At 50.5% G+C, this 15,429-nt stretch overlaps 4 protein-coding genes across 4 annotated transcripts; 2 read left to right on the top strand and 2 right to left on the bottom strand.

Annotated features, from left to right (window-relative positions):
- Positions 1–3,105: 3,105 nt before the first annotated feature.
- Positions 3,106–5,062, bottom strand: B0T23DRAFT_62828 (UV radiation resistance protein and autophagy-related subunit 14-domain-containing protein). Its single transcript, XM_062841561.1, has 2 exons — positions 4,371–5,062; positions 3,106–4,297 (listed from the first exon to the last, which is right to left on the bottom strand). The coding sequence occupies exons 1-2, from the start codon at positions 4,936–4,938 to the stop codon at positions 3,225–3,227; spliced, it is 1,641 nt and encodes a 546-aa protein (XP_062694980.1). The 5' UTR covers positions 4,939–5,062; the 3' UTR covers positions 3,106–3,224.
- Positions 5,063–5,930: 868 nt separating this feature from the next.
- On the top strand, positions 5,931–6,914 carry B0T23DRAFT_310739 (uncharacterized protein; the record flags this gene model as incomplete). The annotated part of the gene is made up of 1 exon (XM_062834602.1): positions 5,931–6,914. One exon carries the CDS (start codon positions 5,931–5,933, stop codon positions 6,912–6,914), a length of 984 nt encoding a protein of 327 aa, XP_062694981.1.
- A 1,471-nt stretch (positions 6,915–8,385) lies between these two features.
- Positions 8,386–10,259, bottom strand: B0T23DRAFT_310072 (major facilitator superfamily domain-containing protein; the record flags this gene model as incomplete). The annotated part of the gene is made up of 3 exons (XM_062834564.1): positions 8,386–9,719; positions 9,776–10,084; positions 10,202–10,259. The coding sequence occupies 3 exons, from the start codon at positions 10,257–10,259 to the stop codon at positions 8,386–8,388; spliced, it is 1,701 nt and encodes a 566-aa protein (XP_062694982.1).
- Positions 10,260–12,196: 1,937 nt separating this feature from the next.
- On the top strand, positions 12,197–15,388 carry B0T23DRAFT_372514 (uncharacterized protein). The gene is made up of 6 exons (XM_062836735.1): positions 12,197–12,241; positions 12,457–12,835; positions 12,898–13,457; positions 13,512–13,834; positions 13,905–15,011; positions 15,106–15,388. Exons 2-6 carry the CDS (start codon positions 12,509–12,511, stop codon positions 15,213–15,215), a joined length of 2,427 nt encoding a protein of 808 aa, XP_062694983.1. The 5' UTR covers positions 12,197–12,241; positions 12,457–12,508; the 3' UTR covers positions 15,216–15,388.
- The last annotated feature ends 41 nt before the right edge of the window (positions 15,389–15,429 follow it).

Here is a 15,429-nt window from a genome sequence, read left to right on the forward strand (position 1 = left end):
TGTTCTCTCGAGCATGAGGCGGGTATGGGTAGGAGCCAGAGAACCTGGGTTGTTTTGCGGGGCGCAAAGCAAAACTCCCAGCTTGTTAGAATTCCTTGATCTGTGTTCGGTTGTTGTCAGTCTTGTTCGTTCGGTTTGAGAGTGTGTTGTCTATCGGGATCTTTTTTCGCCTTTCCATCAGAACTGTCACCTTTTTCTTCCCTTTTCCGACAATCTTCTACATCGATGACACACACTTCTCTCACCAGCGGACTCGACTTTAAATAAGAGGTTCTAGGCATGGGTGGGCGGGTTGGCCAGAACCAGGGAGTTTGGTTGTATGTGAAATGATGACAGGCTGGTCATTCCTGTCCTCTCATGATCATCAATCAACTACCCATTTCTCACTCTCGTATTGTCGACATCAGCGGTCACCCTGAGTACATTCGGCTACAGAGTTCCTTCGCACAGTCGCCACCGAAAGGCCGCATTCGGGAACAGGTGCTGCGAATCTTTCTATATCAGGTTTCTGGTAAGGGTGGGTGGGATGGCCAGAAATAGGGAGTACAGTTTTCTGTTTCTCGATATGTCGCAACCAAGAAGTCACGCTTGGCAATAAGACAACCTGATATCAGCTCCGGTGCCTATAATCGGAAGCATTTTCTCATTGATCTCTCGACGCCTATAGTCGGAGACATTACGTGTTTGCGGATCGACAACTTATGTTGGCAAGCTAGTCACACTTGCCTTCTGTCCTACCAGCAACACGAACCTCAACATTGTCGTTACCGAGTCAGTCACGCTCACATTCGCAAGGCGAATCGACAACGTTCTGTCAGATTATCTGTTATTTTTCTGTTCGAGTCATTCGTCGTTTTCAGATCATCTTTTACCAGCTTCAGGCCTAAGTATGTCTGCTTGCGATTCATTGTCACGATTACTGTCAGCATCATCTTCTTACCAGACTTATCCACATCTTCCGGATTTCATTGCAGCATCTTTATCACTCTCGAAAGGCGAAACAGCAGCAGTGATATGAGACTGACAGCGTACCTACATGACAACTCATCTTTTGACATCCATCAATCAGATAACACCAAACAAGACAAAAAAATTTGAAAAGGGAAAACAATCACCAAAAAATATGCGAGTATATGTACGATCATCACCTGACGACAACTGTACAAGTACCACGTCAGTTTGCCGACGACTTTCTTTCTCGCCAAGGCATACCGACGAAACGATTATGTCGAAGACCAGCATCTTGACACTCAGGGCTGTTTCGACCAGATCATAGCGACCATCAATGTGCAATCACTCAAGCACGTTGACAACATATGACTAAGTGCCGCCAATCTTCTTTCTTCTCAAAGGCACGAAAAAAAAAATGAAACCAAAACAAACATTGCAACACTTCACTATGAGCATCTTTTCTCTCACTCTCGGATGTCCAACCATTGATTGTGACCAGTTCAGCAGCGCTACATCTCTCGCATAGTAGCTCGAGAACTCCAAAACAAACAAACAACGCGTGACCAGTTCAGCTCCGCTTCATCACTTTCTTCACTCAAACAGGAAGCAGCTGACGAAACAAAACCAACATGTCAAGACATCAACGATTTACTTTGTCGAGACATCAACAAGAACGTCCTCAATCAACTAGGGATGTTCACCAATGTGACAAGTTTGGGTCTGCACCAACCAACTCTTCAATCTTCGAATCTTCAATCACATACACCAAAAAAAAAGCAGTGACAGCAGACCCGAGCGAAAGAAACCAACATGCCGAGACCCAAATCAATTTTCAGATCGTCTCGACATCAGCGACGTCCTCAAACTTCCAAACTCAGGATGTCCAAACATGTGGCATGTTCAGGACTGCAAACGACCAACCAAAATCTCAAAGCTCCGTTTAAACCAAAAAAGAGCAAGCAGTCCGAACGAAAACCCGAATCAACCATGTCTCGACTAACAACTTCAAACCGTGAACAACTAATTTCAAACTCACACTGTCGGGACATGACGATTCCCCTCTTTGCATGCCTGGTCAAAAAGACAAAAACCTACACTTGACGACCGGCAGCAAAGCTTTGCAACATTGGTCGACACCAATCACAACTCGTCGACCAGAAGCAAAGCAAATCTTGTGGCATAGATTAACACCTGCGATTCAACAGCTTCGGGTAAGAATCATCTTTCCCATCTCCCTTCTTCCAGATGTTTGACACATGACTAACAATGATGACAGGACTCGGTGAAACAAATCCAAATTGAACACACTCAAACCAAATCAATCACGTCGAGTACTCCCACACGCAGTTGAGACCGGTACCCTAAAAAAGGGGCTCCTCAAAGAAAGGAGAAAATCCAGATGGTCCAAAGCAAACTCAACGATAGACTGCAGTAAGTCCTCACTTATCTCACCACTTTCTTGATTTGACGGGCGAGCGGCATAGCTAACAATGACGACAGAACCAAAAACAAAAAACAAAAAAAAACAAAAAAAAAACATGTTGAGTTGGACCATCAACACCAGCGATTCGACAGCTTCGGGTAAGTTGCCCCCCTTCTCCTTCTCTTCCTTCGTCCTCTCGCGCAGCTCAGATATCAGACAAGCTAACGATGAATGTTGTAACAGGCCTCGAGGGAAACAAAACCATATATCGAACCAAACCACCACTTGCTCAAATCACTCATTCACGACGTCGAGGATTCCCATTGTTGTCGAGATCGATACCCCAAATAAGGGGCTCCCCAAAGAAGGGAGAAGGATGGTCCAAATGATGCAAACTGAACTCAAACCAAAAATAAAAAAAAATATCATTGTTGAGTTGGACCATCTTTTATGGGTGCATAAATTGCATTCGAGAGCAAAGCTTGACGAAACACCGAAGAAAAAAGTAAGTTCCATGGCATCAACAAACACACGATCACTGATGATGAAGGAAGCAAATGGCTAACGATTAGTACAGATTCGTGTTGTTTTATGTTGAGTTGGCCTGTCCAGGTTGTAAAATCAGCAACACTCAACAGACTGTCAATGTATGTACCACCTGGTCTCTCCTTCTGTCGCTCTGTTTGGGATTGTTTACTGACTTGGGTGTGTCTGCAACAGAAAGCCGGACATTTTGCTGCTGCAAATGAACCAAACAAACCAAACCAAATCCAATTAAAATCAGGAACCAGGTAACGAATAACGGACATTCAACCATCCATGGCGGCATCTCGACAAAGCTCTTCAACTACTATCTACTTTTGAGCTTCGTCCAGCCACTCGTCCCTCTAGTATTGGCACTACTAGTACTCGTTCCAGCAACAGCAGCAGCAGCGTCGGTCGAGCCAGCCGCATTACCACTCGAACCAAAATTCCCTCTTTCTCTGGCAACGGCTCCCGACAAACCACCGGCACCAACAACAGTCGAAACAGATTCAATCCCGAAATCACCGTTCACCGGTCCATCTCTACCACCAACCTCTTCTCTTCGACGACGTCGCTTAACCAAAACTCCAAGACGACCGTCGTCATGTTCGAAAGCATCGTCCAGCTCGTCACCCTCGATCTTCTCCCACTCCAACATCGGCGCCTCGTTAATCAACCTCTTCTTCAACCGATCCGACATCCGGTGCGGACTGGGGAGTCTGCACCTGTCCAACCACTCCTTCCCTTCCAAACTCTCGAGGAAGTTGTGGATAGTCCCATGAGACCAGCGACCTATAACCAATCTCGGGTTGTTGTTCGCCGTCGTACTCTCTTCAGACGGTGTCGTCTCATTACCTTGACCACTGGGACTTGGACTTTTTGGAAACATGTTCGGATCAACCGAGCGCCGATGGAGATTATCGCCAATCAACAACCGATATAGATTGTGGCCCATGTTGCACAGCTCATCGTAGGTATCCCGCGAATCAAAACCAAACGGGAGACCTTGCGTGCAACAGGCCCAGGCGATATTGTGGGCCAGCAAGCAGACGGCTTCAATAAACATTCCGGCCGTCTGAGGGTCTTCCTTGACTAGAGCGGGCAGCGGCTTTTCGATCCAGAGCGGACGGGGACGGTGGGGGAAAGATCTGGTTTTCTCAACATCGATTGGCGGTCCCTCCAACCCGGACTGCTGGTGTTGACCAGATAACATGGCTGCCGGAAACGGTGGCTCCTCTAATTGATAAGACGCCTGTGGCCATAAAATTGTGGGTCGCGGGTAGTCTTGGTGTGGAAGTGTGATTTGTGAAGGAAGCCGAATGGCGAGATAATGCGAGGTCAGCATCACCAAATGAGTGATGTTGGCTAGGGATGTGTTGATAACCTCCGGTGAGAGGCCTACAGAAACACACAAAAAAAAGTAAGTCAAGCTGATTTTCGGAGGCATTGGGAGAAAAAGGGGCTAACTCACTGTTTAGAGCATGCAAGTCGATAATCTCGACACCGCCGAGCTCATACCGTTTCGAAGAACCCTTGCGAATCTGCCGAAGTCCAAACAATCTGGCAGCCTCCTCGCACAGAAACGATCTCGTCGACGCCATGGTGTCAGCACAAGCAGCCCATTTGAATCGAATACGGCGGATCGACTCCTGGGTCTCCTCCAGCTGGCGGTTTCGCCTCGCTGCAACTCCAGTCGACATGGCCGATAAATCAGACTTCTTCCGGGCGAGAACATCCTTCTTCTTCTCGACCTCCTTCCTGGTCTGCTCGGTCTGTCTCTTCAAGCGCTCACACTGCGCCATGATCTCGGCGGTTCGAGCATTAGCGGCAGCCACTTCCGACTTGAGTCGGTCCAGGTAAGGCTTCCTGCATGGTCCTTCTGCTTCCTCCTCTCCGACGGTGCGCTCTAACTCTTCGTTCTCGATCAGGACTCGTGCGTTCTGCACTCGGAGCGGGTAAAGCCGATTGCGCGCATCAACAGCGCAGAGAAAAGGCACCCTTCCATGATGGGAGCGGTCGCAAAGACTGCAACAAATCATTTTGAACAGGAACAAGAAAGATGGCCTCGTCGAGAAAATCAAAGTGGTGAGTTTGGTTGCGAAGAGGGAAAGGGTTGTCTCGTGGATGTCAGCAACAGAGGGGCTAACTTATTATGCTGGTGGTTATCGATGGAACAGATCTTCATCCAAAGACTCGATGATGACATGACGAAACGGCCGATGTTTGCTGCCCGATGAGATACACTCAAAGCAATACCGATACCGACGAGCGGCGATGAAACAAGACGAATGAATATCGATCAATACCAATCATCTAAAGAGAGAGAAGCGGAGCGGTGTTGGTGTCAAGAAGGAGATAAACAAGATCAAAAACAGTCTCCAGCACACACACACACGCCCCTGGGCGTCATCCGAGGACCAGTCACCGGGATCATGTTTCACAGCATCAAGTCACAATCCTCGCCGCATCTGGTCAAGTGTCAACGCCCTGCTACCTGCCCCGGATTGGCGCGTAGTACCGACCCACTTCCCGCTCTTGCCTAGCTCGCCAGCCGCCCATCGCTCTCGGCCCCTCTTCCAGAGGCTCCAGCGCCCTCCACTCGCTGTGAGCGAATCCTCCACAGCTGCAACCGCGTCCATTCGGCGGCTCCCGGTCTCACCAAAAGTAGAGGTACCTAACCTCAACGTCCTCTCATCCAAGCGAGGTCACAGAAAGGAAGCGACGAAGACGAGACCTCGACTTCTCTGTCACACTCACACACTTGCACAAAACTTGCAGTGTAGCACAATCCAATCGGCAACAACGCACTCATCGGGCAGCAGATACTCTCAAGACATCGGCCAAGTCTACAAACAAGTACCAGTCAGTCTCCCAGAAGAAAGAGACACAACAACTAAACATCCAATCAACAGCAAAGTGAAAGCGGCATCACTTGCGACAACTCATAAACAACAACAAAAGGAAAGAGCAATACACGCCTTTCACTCACGCCTACCAGCGCCTTCCGCCCTTGTCCACACAAACCAACAACATGGCATCTACCCCGCCTCAAATACGGCAAGAACGGCCAGAGTCGCCTGATTCGGATCTGAGCACCGCTTCTCCAGCCGGCAGCGAGCACAACCGCAGCTCTTACTTTGGCGGGGACGACTCTTTTGACCACAACATCCAGTCACCTCAGTCGCCTCGGTCACCTCAATCACCTCGATCACCTCGATCGCCTCAGTCGCCTCAATCACCTCGATCACCTCAGTCGCCTCAGTCGCCTCAGCTCCTTTCGCCTCTTCAACCAGTGCGCTCAACGCCCATCGTCCCTATCATGGACAACAACAGCAACACAAGCGGCGGCCCAGACAGCGACGATGACGACCTGGCCAACAGCCCCAGTGACCACGGCAATAACGCAGAGCCGACAGTCACCCAGTTCCAACAGGATCAACAAAACCGCTCCTCCTCCCCCCCCTTCCTCCCTGCCACAGTTTTCCAAGGCAGCAACAACAATCACAACTCACAGCGCCCCCAGGTCAAGACTCCTGAGCCGCGCAACAACACCACCACTCCCACCAACGAACCGATTACCATCACCAGCCAGAACAGTAGCAACCAAGGTAACCACAACCACAGCCTTTATCAGACCCTCAACCCAATCAAAACCTCCATCAACCCAACCCCTCGGAACATTCTCGCCGCGCACACTCTTTCGTCGCCCAGCACTCCAGGCACTCTACCCAACTTTGACTGGGACGACTTCGTCACGCGCTACACCGAGTCCCTCTCAGCCGCCGACGCCCAAGAGCAAGAACTCCTTGAAGAATTCCAGCAGCTGGTCCAGTACTTCAACGTGTGGGCTTCATCTTCTTCGGCTCACGACACGGACCGCGCCGTCAAGCGTCTGCAGACGCGCGAGCGGTACGTGCGCCTTTCGGAACAGAATCTGGCGCAGAGGAGAAAGCATTTGACAGAGGTGGTGAGGGCTTTTCAGAGCGCGCTGGCGCTGTTGAGTCAATCTTCTTGATGGCACAATGAATCATGTCGTTTGGTTGAGACAAGAAACAAAAGTGGTGGTTGATCTTTAAGTGGTGGTGAGGAGGAGGAGCGGCAGCAGTATAAGCACATGACTGCTTTTACAGAAAATGAACAAAAAAAAGAGAAAAAAAAAAAAAGGAAAAAAACTAAAGGCGTGGTCCCCGTGGCGGCTTGACCGTGGGTCGGACACATGCCGTGGTGGAGGGTAGTTTGGAAGAGGGGAAGGCGTGATCCCAAAGGCGGCTTTGACCGTGGGTCGGATGCACGCCGTGGAAGGAGAAGTGTGAAGTGGGTTGTGTTTTTGCGTGGTTTTTTTTGGTAGTTTTGTCTAGAATAGCTGTAGATAGCTTGGCCTCCGGGCAGGTTGAGGGCCAAGGGCCCGACAGGTATGTTCACTTTTTTGCCTAACCCCTTCTATTTACCGCAGTTTTACTAACTCTTCTACATGCCAGGGTCGGGGTCAAGGGGAATCTGGGGCGCATGTATGTATCCTACTTTTCCTTTCTTTTTTCTTTGATCATACAGGGACTAACTGTTCTACACTTACAGGAAGAGGAATCGGGACGGGGGAGGAAGAGGGGTGCAGATAGGGTGCGCATTATATAGGTTGGAGAGAATCAGGTTTTCGAGTGTTGGTGATGAGAAGAAAGAAACGAGAAAAGCAAGCATAAAGTGCTCGAAATGGGGAAGTGGTCAGGGAGCATAAATTGCTCAGGAGGAGCTTGAAAAGGGTTGACACAGTCACCAGACAAAGTCGGTGAGCTTACGATGATGAGGGTGAGGGTGGAAGACGAATTTCATGTGTTGAGAGTTTTTGTATACCAGACAGAAGTCTGTGTGGATTATACAAGCAAAATTGCTGCGAAAATTGGAACCGGGAAGAAGCAAGGTCTTCTGTTGCGGTGACAATGCTGGTGGTGGTTGTTAAACCAAGCGCTTTAACAACTTTGGGCTCCAAGGGGGTCACAATACAAACAGGTATAAGCGGTGGATGATGGTAAAAAACGTCAACACATTTCTCATGTTTCTCACAACTGTTTTATGTGAATGGTGGCATCCTTGCTCATAGGTGACATGACGTCTTGACATATTGCATCTGTTGTTACCATCTACGACAACGATGTATTCAAGATCGACGTGTGCTGACGTTGTGGACCAACAATTGTCATATCTAGCCACGGCCCAGCCCCTAAAATTCATTGAAATGATGAGAAACCAGTAAATCAATTCTTTTTGATACCCCCGCAACGCCTTGATCCATCCAACCAGAAATATACGTGAAATCTAACCATGGTCAACCCGACATTGATAGTACACGGGTATCATGAGAAGCAACGCTTCTTCCACGCCATGCCGTGCTCAATAACCAAGAAAATTCTCAGCCCCGTCCTCCACTCATCGTTGTCAATCTACCATCCGTCAATACCCCCTTTCTCATGATTCATTCAAGGCATCACCGCCTATCTCGCCTCCTGCGCATCTTTCTTTATCGTCCCGTACCCTCCATCCATAGTCGAGTCGGCCCTCGATCCCTGAGAGTTCGAAACCAACGTACTCCCCTCATCCAACACCTCCACTCCCTCTTCCTCCTCCTCCTCCTCTCCCTCCTCTTCACTACTCTCCTCAGAATCCGTCTGCAAACTCCTCGTTGGCCCCTCCCCCTCCACAATCCACCAACTCGGTATCGCCCCGATCGCCGCCACAAGACTCAAAAACCACCAAGGAGCAATGATATAATCCCTCCCCGTCACACCCCACGTAAAGATCGCTCCGGCCATGGCGGGACCAATCGCCCTTCCCAACCCCGAAAAAGTCGTCGCGAATCCGTTCAACGTTCCCAAAATGCGCAGGGAGGAGGCCGAGTTGGTGAGTAGGATGGTGGTGCAGGGAAAGCCAATAATGACAGCAACGCCTTTGATCAAGATGAGGGTGAGGAAGACGGCGTAGCGCGTGTGCGTGTCTTCTATCAGCGCCGTGTACGGCGTCAACAGGTAGACGATGGGGAACAGGAGGGTGGCGGCGCGGAAACACCTCAATACCCCGAACCGGGCGCAGAACCAGGGGAACAGGAAAAACTGGACGACGCCGCACGCGATGCCGTACACGGTGTAGATGGTGCCGATCTTGTCCGAACCCAAACCGAAGCCGCCGCTGAATTTGAAGGGGAGGTGCGTGTTGGACGGGGTCCGGTCGTGCGGGGATAAGCGCGGGTAGTTGAGGAAGACGGGGAGGACTTGGTCGAAGGTTACCGAGTGAAGGGCGAGAAAGGTGTAGGAGGTTAGGTTGATGATGGTTTGCGGGGTGAAAATCTCGCGGAGGGTCGGAGGGTCGGTTTCCACAGAGGCTATGGAGGTGGGGAGGGAGGATGGGGCGAGTAAGGGGGCGGAGGCGCCGTCGTCGACAAAAGAGTGTCGTCTATTGTTTCGGTGGTGGTGGTGATAGTGAGGGCCACGGCGTTTAAAGGGGCGAGTGAGTTTCTCCCCCAAGGCAAGACCCCAATCCCGATGGCCGCGTCGGCTTTCGAGCGTTTCACGGAGGAAGAGGAGACCGGTCATGAGGGAAATGAAGAAGATGATGCCGGCGACGATGTTGGGGAGCGCAAAGGGGTACTTTTTGAAGAAGTCGATGTTGCCAAAGAGAGAAGGGTATTGCTTGGCGGGCTGGGCGAAGAAACCGCCAAAGGCGGGACCAAAGACGCTGCCGATGGACCAGACGAGAGGCATGAGCGAGAAGGCTTTGGGTTGGAGTTCTTTTTCCGGAACCATTTCTGCTACCATCGTTCGGAGGATGCCGACTGAACGCCATATGTTAGTGTTTCCTTGTTTGAGCATACCGAGGTCTCTTTCTTACCATTTCCATTTCCAGCTCCCATGATGAACCGCACGGTGATGGCCATGGTGAGACTAGTCGACAGACCCCATAAGATGAAGCAGATCATGGTGCTTGTGATACCGAGGAGAATGATAGGCTTGCGGCCGAACCGGTCGGATGCTCTCCCCCAAGGCACGGCGGCCATGCTTTGCGCAACTGAGAAGATGGATCCTGTGAAGCCGGCCCATTTCGCCACCTCGTTCTTCGGAACCCCGAAACTCTTAATCATCTCGGGGAGGTAAGGGTAGATGGATGTTGCGGCTAGGGGTTCAGCGAATCTGGCGATGGCTGTGGTTGATGATTGTTAGCATAGTGTTCACTCAGATGAGATATGACTACTTGCAGAGGGGACTAAAGGGCTCTTCAACAGCATGATGTGATTCTAAAGTGATGATGGCTACTTACCCAGAATTGCCAGCTGTTGCTTTGGCAGTTTGGGGCCATCTTTGTTTTTCGTTACCATGATGGCAATGGTCTACTCTGTATAACTCGTAATTCTGGATTCGAGGATGCGAAAATGAATTCCAGGATAGTATATTTTGAAGTGGAAACAAACGTAATGCTCAAGCAAATAACTTGAGCAATGAAGAAGAAGCGCCAGAGTCTACTATCTTATACGGGGTGGCGACTATGACTGGACGAGGTGGCAGGGCAGAATCGGTGAAGGTTGTCGGATTTTGAGGCCCTTGAAATGCGGACGAAGGAGGGGCAGAAAGCGGATCAGGAAGAAGATAAACTACAAAAAGAAAAAAAAGTATTTAAAGACTGAAGAAAGCGCTGCAGCAAGAGAAACTCGAATCCTAGACCCCGGAAATAAAAAAAAAAAGTTATCAGCCAAAAAGAGGCGTAGGACGGTGGTGTCGAGAAAAAGGATCGCTGTTCGTCACATGCGGCTTTATGCGGAACTAACGGGAGGTACGGATGGACAATGTTCCATTGCCTATCTTTGCAGTGCTTGGAACGCTAAAAGGACCCTTGCCGAGCCATTGAGAAAGCTGCCTGGAGCCCACCGTATTCCATTGTGTCCACCATTCGCTTCCTGTAGGAATTAATTCACTGCAGGTACAAAAGAAACTTTGGCTGGAGATTTACACTTATCTGTGACTGTCCTTCCCAGCCATGGAACACAATAAATGGCAAAGAATTGCTTGAGCCTCCTTCCAGTTTTACCACCATCCTCAATGGATGGTCTCTTGCTTCTGTCAAGCGTTGTACATCCAATTGATAACGGCGGTCAGCTGTAGTTCGGCTGTGACTCGACCGGTGAGGACTCTTGGAGCATCGATGTCAGTATGTGTCAGAACTCACCATACTCTGTTGACGTTGTGAGATATTGCATGCATATTACTCGCATTTTTCTCTGTCTCAGCAGTCACACGCACATATTACATTCGGGGGACCCGTCGGCTTTCCGCCCTCTGTGTTGGTGTGTCCGAAGCCGTGGTCGGCCTCGAAGATCACAGGGTTGACGTTCACCCTCAATTGTCATTGGCTGCCATTGGAACGCCGGCTTACTTACATGCTATACGCAGTACAACCTTCGCCTTTCATCGATCTGTCAGTACAGCATCGTGACTCAAACCTGCAGGCACTTACGGAACTCTTGCCCGCCCTTCAACAAGCCTTGTTTGCTGCATAGGCTATTGACTCCCGCGTCAAGGGCGCCAAAGTCAACATGGCCACCAGGCCTCGAGGCTTACAGTTCAATGGCTTTTGATGAAGTGATCAGATGATACACTAGACGGACTGTTCAAACTTAGTGAGGGGAAATATCAAATTTTTGGATCGTGTTTTTTTCTGTTTCGTTTTTGGCTTCGGTTGCGGATCGGCGTCAGCCAAAACGAACGAACGGAAATCCAACTCCTCCTGTCACTGGCCAACGGCAATTCCAACGGTCAATCACTGTGCCAGAGTGTGATGATGACCGTGATTTCGTACTGTATTTACATCGTGCGGGGAACTGAACTTCAACCCTCAAACCATGAGGGGTCACTGCTACGATACATATTAAAGCCTGGCCAGGCAAGATTGTGCCGGCCAGCCCTGCAATGACGCCAACCGTAAAGTCCGAGGAATTGTTGCAAATGTCACCGTCGATAATTCATGGAAGAACGTCAATTCGACTCGAGCAACTCTTATGATTGGTAGGCGCACCGTTATCACAATCGGATATTGCGGCACCTCCCGTGGCTGCAGGCGACTCGGACTTTGTTACCTAGCTTGCGAGACCTGCCAATAGGTAGAGAGTCCTAGGGAGTCAATTGTCACTACAGTTAAGTAGATTGTGAGGTTACGTTAGGTGAGGAGGTGACTTGGTGACGACGTACATTCAGATGGAACTCGCTCAACTTCCTTTCTTTTCATCTCGTCACTGTGAATTCCATCTGTCTTCATCGTGGCATGGCCAAACCCCATCATCTCCACTCCATGGACATCCGACAAAGTGTAAGTGAGACATCGCACCCTCTTCTATCGCTTAAACATTTCTTCGTCCACTTCCCCTCACACCCTCTCACGAGACCAGTTGTCCCGATATGGGCTTCTCGTTTCCCGCTCTCGGTCCGTTAAACCCTCGGTTTACTTCCTATTGGATGTTCACAATACTCTTCAACCTCCATCGATTACACCCTTTCCTTCAGCTACTGACCCTCAACATGCAGTGTTCATCAGACTAGATATTCAAATATAGATACAGCTTAAGCAAGCTTCAACATGGGTACCCCCTCGGAGCATACCCCCCTCATCGCCACGGTGGAAGTTGGGGCTGCTCCTCGGCGTCGGTATTCCCACCATGTCGCCCGCCGATTCTTCACCCTTTTACTTTCTTCCATCCTCTTTTGGTTCTTCTTGTTCTTCATCGCCTCCTTCACTTTTCTTCCCCGTCCTTCGTCGTGGCCTGGCTGTGGTCATGGTCGAAGCAAGGTAGACTATAAGCAGTTGCGACAGCTACTTCTCGACACTCCTAGTAGCAAAAAGGCCGAGGAGTGGCAGAGATACTACACTGCCGGGCCCCATCTTGCTGGCAAGAACTACTCCCAGGTATGTTAGCGTTTCCCTCAAAAACAATAGTCAAAAGCCATGCATTCTCATTCCTTTTGTAGGCACTCTGGACAAAGGAAAAGTGGGAAGAGTTTGGTGTCCAGTCACACATCGTCGACTATGAGGTCTACATCAACTACCCAGTTGACCATCGCCTGGCACTCCTGAATAAGGAAGACAAGAAGAACGACAGCAGCTCGGACAACTGGCAGGTTTCTTTTGAAGCCACACTTGAAGAGGACATCCTCGATGAGGATCCGAGCACAAGTTTGCCCGATAGAGTCCCCGTCTTCCACGGTTATTCTGCCTCCGGCAACGTCACCGCACCCGTGGTCTACGTCAACTACGGCACGTACCAGGATTTTGAGGACCTGCTCAAGGCCAACGTCAGCCTTGCTGGGAAGATCGCCATTGCTCGTTATGGCCTCATCTTCCGTGGGCTCAAGGTCAAGAGGGCGCAGGAGTTGGGGATGATCGGCGTTATCATCTTCACTGATCCCGGTGAAGATGGTGAAATGACGGAAGAGAACGGCTACGCTCCTTACCCCGAAGGACCGGCTCGTCAACCTAGCAGTGTCCAGCGGGGAAGTACCCAATTCCTCAGTGTTGCTCCAGGCGACCCGTAAGTCATTGTGTTTTGGCAGTCGTGTATAAAGAGAACTAACGTTGATAACAGGACAACGCCGGGCTATCCTTCCAAACCCGGGGTCCCTCGGGGGCCGGTTGACGGAGCTATTCCCAGCATACCCTCGATCCCTCTCTCCTACGCCGAAGCTCTTCCTATTCTCAAGGCCCTCAATGGTCATGGCCCCAAGGCTTCGGATTTCAACAAGTGGTGGACTGCTCGGACTGGTCTAGGCCACAAGGGCGTTCACTATAACATTGGACCGACGCCGGATGACGTTGTTGTGAACCTATACAACGAGCAGGAATACGTTACTACTCCTTTGTGGAACGTTATCGGCATCATCAACGGTACCATTCCGGATGAGGTGATTGGTGAGTCATCTTCCCCCTGGACATGCGGGAGACGTACCCTTCGTGAGCCCAATACTGACTTGTAACATAGTCATCGGCAACCACCGCGATGCCTGGATTGCGGGCGGTGCTGGTGATCCGAATAGCGGCTCTGCAGTTCTCAACGAGGTTATCCGTTCCTTCGGAGAAGCTTTGCGTCTTGGTTGGAAGCCCTTGCGTACCATCGTCTTTGCTAGCTGGGATGGTGAAGAATACGGTCTTGTCGGATCCACCGAATGGGTTGAGGAGTATCTTCCCTGGTTGAGTGCCGCCAATGTTGCCTATTTAAACATCGACGTCGGCGTCCGGGGTAAGGTCTTTTCAGCCTCTGCCGCTCCTCTCCTCAACAGCATCATCTACTCCGCCACCGGAGCCGTCGAGTCCCCCGATCATCCGGGCCACTCCATCCTCGAGAAGAATTGGGACAAGAAGATCGATACCATGGGAAGCGGCAGTGATTTTACCGCCTTCCAGGACTTCGCCGGCATCCCTTCCCTAGACGTTGGTTTCGGTGCTGGCAAAGACGACCCGGTCTACCACTACCACAGCAACTACGACAGTTTTTACTGGATGAAGAAGTACGGTGACCCAGGGTTCGTCTACCACCGGACCATGGCCCAGATCTTCGGCCTCCTTATCGCCGAGCTCGCCCATCTTCCTGTGCTCGCTTTCAGCGCCGAGAGCTACGCTACGGCGCTAGACGGCTACGTCACCCAGATAGAAGACAAGCTGAACGCCGCGCTCCACCCACCCAAGGAGGAGGAGGTCGACATCTCTACCCTCACCGAGCAGGTCATTTCCGAGTTGCGCGGTAACCACTACAACAGCAGCAGCAGCACTGCCATTGCATCCAGCACCTCCAAGGCCGCCGTCAAGGCCTTCCGGGACTCTTTCAAGCGTCTCCACGACGCAGTCGACAAGCTAACGGAAAAGGCCGCCCGCCTCGACGCCGAAGCAGAGGACCTCAGGAGCCAGGCACGCGAGCACATCCCGTGGTACCACTGGCACCAGAAGATCAGGTTGGGGTATCAGATCCGCAAGGTTAACACCAAGTACAAGTATATCGAGAGGAGCTTTTTGTTCAGCGAAGGGCTGGATGGGAGACCGTGGTTCAAGCATGTAGTGTTTGCGCCGGGGTTGTGGACTGGGTATTCTGGAGGTATGTTTTATCCTTTCTTTCTTTTCTTCTTTTTAGTCCCCTTCTTTGCGTGGCATTGTTCAATGATTTGATGCTAACTGAATCATTTCTATAGCGGTGTTCCCTGGGCTCGTTGAAAGCATCGATGCGAGGGATTGGAGTAATGCTGAGAGATGGGTAGATATCATTGAGGCTTGCATTAAAAATGCGGCGAGGAAGTTGTGACTTGATGATTGGAAAAGTTAGGTAAGGTGATGTGTAGGTTCAAATCAAACCGCTTTGGGGTTTCGGTGTATCTATGGTCTTAAATTGTCGACGTTGCCATTGAGCTAACATTGAGCGAGACATGACGTTCACAAAGATATTTCAAACGAGAACCGCACATCTTGAATGATCCATTTTATCCTCTCCTCGACTGTACCCAGATTATGTGGTTGTA

The sequence above is a fragment of the Neurospora hispaniola genome, assembly GCF_033458365.1.
Source record: "Neurospora hispaniola strain FGSC 10403 chromosome Unknown B0T23scaffold_2, whole genome shotgun sequence".
Classification (NCBI taxonomy): domain Eukaryota; kingdom Fungi; phylum Ascomycota; class Sordariomycetes; order Sordariales; family Sordariaceae; genus Neurospora; species Neurospora hispaniola.